Source organism: Lycium ferocissimum, chromosome 2, assembly GCF_029784015.1.
Source record: "Lycium ferocissimum isolate CSIRO_LF1 chromosome 2, AGI_CSIRO_Lferr_CH_V1, whole genome shotgun sequence".
Classification (NCBI taxonomy): Eukaryota; Viridiplantae; Streptophyta; class Magnoliopsida; order Solanales; family Solanaceae; genus Lycium; species Lycium ferocissimum.
Window position 1 is genome coordinate 62875616 of NC_081343.1, and position 9960 is coordinate 62885575.

General features: G+C 34.3%; 1 protein-coding gene across 1 annotated transcript; it reads left to right on the top strand.

The window, feature by feature from the left end:
- Nucleotides 1-3338: 3338 nt before the first annotated feature.
- LOC132046681 (histone chaperone ASF1B-like) lies at nucleotides 3339-9643 on the top strand. Its single transcript, XM_059437391.1, has 3 exons — nucleotides 3339-3521; nucleotides 8776-8891; nucleotides 8985-9643. Exons 1-3 carry the CDS (start codon nucleotides 3413-3415, stop codon nucleotides 9339-9341), a joined length of 582 nt encoding a protein of 193 aa, XP_059293374.1. The 5' UTR covers nucleotides 3339-3412; the 3' UTR covers nucleotides 9342-9643.
- The last annotated feature ends 317 nt before the right edge of the window (nucleotides 9644-9960 follow it).

The following is a 9960-nucleotide window of genomic DNA, read 5'->3' on the forward strand; positions in this document are numbered from 1 at the left end:
TTTCTTCCATTTTTTATAAAACTTTTATGATAGTTAAATATTTGAAATTGATTTTTTTTTTTGGGGGGGGGGGTTGGAGAGGGGTGTGGTGGGGTGGGGGTAATAGGGGCCGGGCGTTCGGTATTCGGTTCGGTATTTTAAAATTGAGTTCGGTAATTCGATGTCGGTAATTGAAAGTAGATACAAATACCGAACTTTCGAACTTCGGTTCGGTAATTCGGTAATCAGAAATCAAACTTCGGTTCGGTACGATATTCGGTAATACCATATTAAGTCGAGTTCACTCTATTACATCACTGTATTCGGTAATACCATATTAAGTCGGTAATTGTAACGATATTATTACAACTCAGAGATGACATCTTCTTCAAATATTTCTGCTCTTCATTTATTGCATGGAGAAATATCTTCTATTCCTCCCTAATAGCCGTATAGGCACAAAAAACCCCATTCTTCTCTTTCAGCATTCCATTCTGCTGACTGCCAATAACTTATAGAGGCAGCCAAGAAAGATAACAAGAAGTCAACAACATCATCTCCAGTATTAGAATGATACAAAGTCCAAAAGCAGGATTATTACTTTAACCTGTCAGATTAGAATCATAAGGTCAGTTTTTGATAAATCATCTGCAACAATTATAAGATGTAAAAGATCAGAATAACAGGTTTTCGTTTTTCTCAACAATCAGTGCTCAAAATGCAATTAACATGATCTACGCTAACGGTTAATAATATAAGGAGAGCATGAGAACTTTCACTATCAAAGAAATGTATAAGCTAAGGACATGGGCTGATGGGCAGATCGCAGATGGGCTGGACTATTAATTTAATGGCCCTCTATTTAATAACTATTTCGGTATTCGGGAAATACCGAATTACCGAACTTATAATTACCGAATATCGAACTTTTTTAATTTTATTACCGAAAATCGAAACCCTCGGTTCGGTTCGGTAATTTGATTTTCGGTGTTTTATGCCCAGAGGGGTAAGAATTTTTTTTTCATTTTTTATAAAATTTTACAAAGGAAAAATATATGAAATTGAATTTGAGGGGGGGTATGGTGGGGGTGGGGGTAGGGATCGGAGTGGGAGGTAAGAAAAAAATTTCTCTTTTTTATAAGCTTTTTGTAAAAAGAAAAAAATAAAGTATATGAAATAAAATAAAAAGTGTGTGGGGTTGGGGGCATGGCGGGGTGGGTGGTGGGATAAGGATTGGGTGGGAGTGTAAGAAAGAAATTTCATTTAAAAATGAGTTGTTATTGGATCTAGTGTGTTTTATATGGATACACGTATTTACCCCGTATTTTTATGGGTTAAAGAGAAACTTGAATTTTATATTTATCTATCTGAAATATGAGTGATCCAACTCATTAATATGTGGGTAAAATGAGCTAATTTTTTAAATATGAGCTCAAATTGTCACCTCTAATTAATGGTGGCTGTACGATGGTGATCAAAGGTGATAGTTATGCTATGATGACTGGTAGTGGTGGCTGTAGTGAATGCGGTTATTTGCAGTGATTGGGCACTGAAAGTTGATGTTGGAACTGGTCAAAGGTAATGATTGCATGGTGAAGGTTGGCGAAAGAGGTGATTTATGACGGTGGCTAGTTGAAGTGAAAGGTTGTCTAGCAGTGACTGTTTGTAGGAGTTGGTGGTTGGTGCCTTTAGAAGCTGATGGCAATGGCGGTGTGCTATAGCGAATAGAGTAATAATAAATATTTATCTTTACAAAAAAATTCAGTGGAATAATGTCTTACTGATCTTTAATTTTGTGCATAAAAGTAAAATGAAATAAATTATGAGTTTAAGTTTGATGCATTGTCAGTGTATCAATGACCTCTTGTACTAAGTTACCAAATTTTTCTTAAATTTTTATTTCTGGTAAATATTTTGCAAAAAGAGAATATCAAACAATGAGCTTTTCTCTCTCTCCTTTTCATCTCCATTGTCTCCACTCTCCCCGACCAAAGTCAATCTATTTTCTCTCTCCTTCTTCTAAACATACATGAATGAACCCCTTGAATGAATCCACCATTTCGATGGTCTGAGTTTTCCCTCGACATAGAGATGGTGATTCTATTTAAAGTATTGTATTTTTCAGAATTGCTTCTATTTTTATTTTTTTTACGAAGGATTTCCTCATTTTGCTTGAACCCTTCTTACGATCCACTTATGGTTGAGTTATTATAAGGATAAATTAACAAATGAGCACATTGCTTAAGATGTTAGTTGACACAAAGGTTGTGATATTGATGGACATTGTTGAATTAAGTCACCATTCGAATAATCAAGGTTTGAGGTTTGGACCTTCTCTCTTAGAGAAGACGATGAAAAACTTAGATTTGATAATTAATGTTGAAAAAGGAAATAATTTTGGATATCAGTCCCATTAGGATTCAATTTGCCTTTAATATTTTCTTATGGTCATAAATAATTATGTCAAAATGGTAAAAAGTTATTGAGTTAATCATTTATCTTTGAAATTATACGATAGTGTAAAAAATCTTATACACCGATGATGCACAACACTTAAACTCATAAACTATTTAGCGTAGATAAATGATTGCAAATAAAAATACTTCAATGATTAAAATTTACATTGTCTCGAAGAAAAATCAAACCTTTGAAATAAAAGGTCAAAACTTGTAAAATTATAAATTTTATCAGTAAAATAATTGAGAGATTAACAATTTAAAATATAGTTCGTGGACAAAGTCATTGAGGACTATAATTTTGAGAGTAATTTATCCACTTTCCGGATGGGAATAAAATAATAGTATCAAGTTTGAAGGATAAATTTATTTTGAAATTAAGCCCCCGTTTAGCCATAAGAATTATTCATTTTATTAAATTTTTTTCACTTTTTTCGGAATCAACGTTTAGTATGAGAATTAGAATACGACTTGAAGTTATATTTGAATACTGCAAAACTCAAAAAAACTTATTTTTAAAAAAAAATCACTTTTTTCGACTTTTTACAACTATATTTTACCAAAAACTATAATTTAAAAAATTGTCAAACACAAATTTCCGACTCAATTTCAAAAATTTCAAAAAAAAGTGATTTTTTTTTTGGTATTTATGGACAAACGGGGCTAAGTATATCTCAACCAAAATCATAATCCCAAACTTTATCACCAGATATGCCGCCTTATTCAATAAACCAAATTACCCCTAAAGCCATTCACATCCAATACAATTTGGGCAAGGGATTGACACATAACATAACCCAGATGAGAACTCCCGCCAATACTAGAAACCTGCTATACCCGGTAGTACATACAGCATAAAAGAGTAGCTACTGCTTTCTTCTTTGTGCTAAATAATCAATAGAGTGTTATTTGGTTATGGCGGTGAAAAGAGGTTGCTCTCTCTGACAAAGGTTTTCAATTCAAGGGTTGTTAGAATAATGAGTGCGGTGAACATCACGAATGTTGCGGTATTAGACAATCCGTCGTCGTTTTTGGCCCCTTTCCAGTTTGAAATATCTTACGAGTGCGTCACTCCTCTCCAAGACGGTACTCTTCTATCTATGTCCCTCACCTATTACGCTTGTTTTCATATACGACAAAGTTGACTCCTTTTTGAATTGATTTGACTAATTTGTTTACATCTGCTTCTTATTATCGGAATTAGTATTTCGCTCGAGGCCTTAGTTTAGCTATAAGCTATTGGAAAATTGTGGGTTAGAGGTCCATTTTATGGTTGTCTGAATTTCTTCTATTGTTTGTTGATGTCACATAAAATGTGTCGAGCTTGAGCTTAAATCTGGAATTTTAGGGTTTGAGGCCATTTCTGTTTAAAGATCCGTGAAACTTCTGGTGCACCGACATTTCCAAACTCTAGAAGGCTTCCTTCTGGCTGTGTTGTCCAAGATATGCCCAATGGCTATAGTAAAGTAATTTCTCCATCCCTTACATCTTTTTATTTTTCTTTTTCTTTTTTATAATAGTGATTCCGAGTCAACTCGCGTGCATTTCAATTGTTTCACTGGGTAGTGGAGTCCATTAATGTCTCAACAAGAGCCAAACTATTGATAATAACCATGCCTGTCTCCCTGGAAGCCTCAGAAACAAAACTGTTTGGTCTCATACCAATGCAAGGAGTAAATGTCCTTATGTACTCTTCATGGTTCAGTATTTCTCTACCACCTTCAATGCTCCTGAACCAAAGTGGCTCATCAGTTTGTGCCATTTTAACCAATTCATCCATAGCAGCCAAAGCAAGTTCAAGATACATAGATCTTTCAAGTGATCTCTCAATTCCAGTTGACTGTCTACTTGAAGCCACCACTGCCATAGAATTTGAAACCACTGATACAATCTGGAATTTGGGGCTCACCGAACTTATTAGTAAATAAAGAAAAAAAAGAGAGGAAGAACTAAGAGCTAAGCTAGGGCTAATACTATTTCATTTCTTCAAAGATAGTTACAATGGAATGAAAAAAGATGTAATTTTTAGACCGAGCTAATCTCTACTAGAGAGAAGCTAAAATGCACTGCTAACCAACACCATAAGTAATTTTGCTAAAATGAGCTAAACCACTTGGGGTAAATGGCTATTCACATAAGCAGTCACGTGCTAAATTTTTAGATCACATCATATACAAGAAGGTTGTGCATAAATTTGGTTGATGTAGGGTTCTTGTTAGTGAGGTGATTCTTTCAATCATATTTTGTTGTAATTGGTAGCATTATATAAGCAATGTTACATATTTTCAAATGCTCGGAGGAAATCGAATGGAAACTATGGGAGTAATCGGCCCTAGGAGCTGATAAAATTTGTGGGTTCTTCATGTTGGAGTCCTTGACACACTTTGTACCTGGATTGAGTCTGAGATTATGAGTCACCTGGGAAACTTAACAATGCTGAAAGATTAGGTGTGCAGGGAAATATTTTTGAGATTATTTGATCATCAAACTACTGGACGGTTATCGTCTCTGGCAATATGTATCTGCTATGGTTTAGATTATTTGCTTGTGCCTAAAAGCAATGAAGTATCTTGCCATTTTCCTTGTAAAGTATGCTTTCTAGTTGGTTCAAGGTGGGGGGAGGTGGTGTCGTGATGTTAGTTCCAGCAGTAGCTTCAAGAAAGGGAACTTAGGGTTCAAGCTTTCCTTTCTAGAACTGATAAGTACATAACATACTGCTATTATCATTTGCTGATGACCTGCAGCTAAGATTTCTATTATTGCGCGTGACCAAAGCACTCGTACCTCATTGACAACAAACACTATAGGAAAAGGAAAAAATGAACTTAGCTACGAACGTTGTCGTTAATCCATCACTAAATTGCTCGTAGCTGAAAATATTTTTGATAATTCGTTACTAATCCATCACTAAATAAGATTAGCGACGAATTTTACTGGGTAACTTTCTGTTGATAATTCATGTTCATTTAATAGTGAAATAACTTAATATATAAAAGAATATTGAGAGTTTCTATTTGTGAGTACAATTCATTTAGAATATATTTGATGGTACAATTTTAATCGATTTTGAACTTTTAAATATTTGGGACTTCTTATTTCAAAAAAATGAAAGGTTTAATAAGTAACATTTTAGTTGATTTCAAAGTCTTAAGTATTAAGAAAAATTATTAAATAATAAAATTTTCTAATATAATCTATTTTTTGTAGTTTTAGTTGGTTTACCTACGTATGACTTTTGGATTAAATCTTTATAATTCCAAAAGTATGTATTATTAGTGTTACAAAAAAGGAATCATAGGGGAAAAAGATTCTTTATTATTCCAAAAATATTTACTATTAGTGTTATAAAAAAAGGACTCCTGCGGTAAATTTTGTTTGCCAAAAATAACGGGAGTTTTTTTACTTTCCCAAAAAGAGATATTCCCTATGGCAGTTGTTAGTTTACCAAAAATAATGGAGCTTTTTACTTCTTAAAAAATATATAGTATTAGGTTTTGTGCATAATTATAATTTTATCCAACTTAAAATACACTTCTGTTCTAAACAAAACCTATACTAATAGCATAAGAAAAATCGGAAAGATAGGTGGACCAAACCAACTAAAGCAAATTAGTGGAATAAAACTATGATGAACAAATACCCGAGAATGATTCAAGACTAACGATAAATGTGGAAACTTTAAAAGCAGCCCTCCCCGTGTAAATAACTAAATATAAAAAAAAGTCGAATATATAGACGGAACAAACCAACTAAAACAAATTACAAAGCAAATTAATGGAATAAAACTATTATGAACAAATACCTGACTATGATTCAAGATTGACGACACAGGTGAAAACTTCAAAAGCAACCCTCTTCATGTAAATATTCCTTTGGACTCAAATATGTTGATTCATTTACAACGTCAGTACCTACATAATTTTACAATAAAACAACATAAATAAATGAATTCTGATATTTAAAAAAATAAATATATATATATATATATATATATATATATATATATATGAAAGAGACACAGTTGAAACCATTTTGGTAAACGGAGGAGTACTTGTGTCCTAAAAAATGGAGGAGTACTTATGTCTTTATAATGTAAGTGTTACCATAATTTGAGTTGGAAAGGAATTTGGAGTGGAAAGTAATATAAGTATTCGCATAAAGTCTTACATATTAGGAAGTGGTGGATTCTTTTACTTTTCTAAAAAAATATACCAAAAATAGCGGTGAAGTTTTTTACTTTCCAAAAATATAGTATAATATGAGTTTTTATGTATAATTACAACATATTTAATGAGGAAAATAGTCAACCGACAATTTTATCTATTGTAGAATATTTTAATGAAGGGAAAAAGTTCAGTCAACCTTTCTAAGGCCCTTCATGCGATTAATATAGTATAGATAATATACTTAATAGCATGTTTTATGCGCAACATTAATACATTCAACAGTCCTCCATTTCTGCATTTCTGCTGTTCTGCATCCTAGTGCATAAGATGAATCAGATAACCTATTTTGCATTATTTCCTTTGTGGCTGTTTGGTTCGTTGAAGGGATTAGAGGGTAACATAATACCATCAGACTAGGGACTGGATCTGGATAGAAGTTTTTTGTGAAATCGATTGTTGTGAGGGGATTAACAATGCGTATTTGGGTGAAAAATTGGATATGGGGATTAATATGTCTTTATCCTTCGCTTCATTTCTGGGATACAGGGTGGAAAACCAGGTGTTCATCTTATTGAGTTTCAATTAAGCTATACATAAAAATATAACAAAGTAAAGTGCTAATACATCTGAGACTTCTTAATTGGCTAGTTGTAAATATTAAATAGCCCCAGGGCTATGGAACAAAGGATTATCTTGGACCCGAACCGAGGTATTGACGGTGATTTTCTGATCTCGCTGAACAGATATAGAATGCAATTGAAACAATGACGGGGAACGGGTTACCTACTCTTAACGTAAGCAAAGTGAGTCCCTTCATTCTGAATCAATCAAATCTCCTATTTTTGTAGAAAATTCATAGGAGTTGGTGTAGTGGTATGATAGTTGGCGGAGGTTGGAAAAACTCTGGAAGGGGATGAATTAGTTTGTGACCCATGGTATGGATAATCCCCTCTGGGAAATTTTAATCTGCCCGGAGGCGGACATCAAATCATCAATTCAAAGAACAGATAGATGATAGTGTCAGAGGCGAATCTGGGATTTGTAGAAGATGGGTGCACTACTGAAAAAAGGAGAAAGAAAATGCATAAAGGGGGAATTGATCCTTGAACCTCTAGGTAAATAACTTAACTTTCAACCAAGTGCACCATTAAACCTTTTGTAGCATTGGTTCCAAGAGGAATTACTAGATATATTTTAAGAGTTATACACATAATATACCGAGTTTAATCGGGTGACTAAGGGTTCACGTGACCTTTTTTTTTACACCTAAATTCGCCTCTGGATAGTGTAGTTCAGTTGCTTACTCACCCCTAAAGTCAAACCAAAGGCGGATGTTAGTCCTCCTAATCTGGTTGGCTTTATTTGGTTCCATATCAGAACAGCAAATGATCATTTGGACCTCAACCATCTGTCCCAGCATTTTAGACTCTTTAGGTAGTTAACTAGGAAGAGAATGGACTAAATATTTTAGCATTTTTAGGGCACCTTCTATCTTACAGGTGCTTCTGTCAGTTTAATTTTGTGTGTGTGTCTGTTGCAAACAGTGATCACTTTGGGAGATACATGCTTCTGTTGAATTAATTGAGATAAATATCTCTGTTATATGCTAAAAATTAGGGGGAGCAGAGTCTACTGCTGCTGAGGATTTTCTATTTTAGATGCATACTTTTCCAATTTACGTTGCTTCTTTCATGTGCTATTACATGTAGTTACACCTGTTGGGAGATCATATATTTGCTTAATAAAGCCACCCTATTCGGCATCTTTTTGTTTTGGTAACACAGTTCCCTTTTATCTTTTTAGGATCAAAGTTTCAGTAAAATGATCTGTAGATTGGTTGAACCCTTGAATAGAAGCTACATTCTTTGCAGATAGAAATTCTCCACCAGACTGATATATATATTTTTTTTTCAACCGGATATATTCTAGCTCTTTTCAAGATTTAAACTACCAAATGTATCACCTTTTTTTATTTTTTATTTTATTTTTTTAATGTAGTTATTTGATTGATATGGGTCTAAATGGAGAGACATGGTTAGTGAGGACTTATGTAGCTGAACCCAATTAGCTTGGAAGTGAGGCCTAGTTGTTTCTGTTGATGTTGTTGTAAGTATGATTTATTTGATGTTGGTTGCATCCAATAATCTCTGCTATATGCTCGTGGCCTCGTGCAGATTTGGAATGGAAGCTCATATATGTTGGATCAGCTGAGGATGAGACATATGACCAGCTTCTAGAAAGCGTTCTTGTTGGCCCTGTAAATGTTGGAAATTACCGCTTTGTCTTGCAGGTATTATCTTCTGGATTCCAATTGTTCCTTGTGGAACTAATATTTTGTCTGCCTCATTGAATTTATGTTATATTTTCCAAACTTTGATGCTAGGCGGACCCTCCAGATCCTTCAAAAATTCGTGAAGAAGACATTATTGGTGTTACTGTGCTCTTGTTGACCTGCTCATATTTGGGGCAAGAATTTGTCCGAGTTGGCTACTATGTGAACAATGATTATGATGATGAGAAGCTGAGGGAAGAGCCTCCACAGAAAGTCCTAATTGATAGGGTTCAAAGGAATATATTAACGGACAAACCTAGAGTAACAAAGTTCCCTATTAACTTTCGCCCTGAAAATAGTGAAAGGGAGGAGCAAGCCCCTGCACCTGACAACGTGGTTGAGGAAGAAGATCGAAACGAAGGGCAATTGCCTTTGCCTAAGAGTAAATCAGATGAAGATGGAGCCTAATATGAAGATGTTAACTTTTTGTCTAATGCCTTCTGTTTTTGTTTGACAGTATTTTGTCTTGGAAGTGATATCTCATCCTGGGTTCTCGTGGATGATGTCTGAAGTCTGATCTTCAAAACCTGTTCTTTTCTTTTTCCTTTTTCTCTTTCTTGTTATATATGTATCAAGTCCAGTTGCATTTTGAAGCATTTAACGAAGCTGGTTTTTAGGGTGTAGAAGAAACTGTATGTAGACTAGATGCCAATTTTGGTTTTGTATTTTGGTCCAAAATGTTGATATGCAGACTCAATGAACTTATGGTACTGATGAAAGTGATGATTCTGACTGTCTTTTTGTGCATTTGAAGTACAATCAGCAAGGCTCCGCTCAAAGCAATGATATCTTTTTGGGTTGGCATGCATCAGTTGAATCGCATTAATCAGATGAGGAAAATTTCCGCGAGATGAGTGTTAGGTTCATTCTTCCTCCTCAGCAGTATGCTAATTTTAAGGGTCAATAATTCATCCAATATTTGTGGTTCATTTCATGTCCTTTTTTTCTTCCGATTGGATTAAGTGATTTAATGGAACATATAGTCCATCTAACGAACAGTCAAATTATTCATCCTTAGTCCGAAACT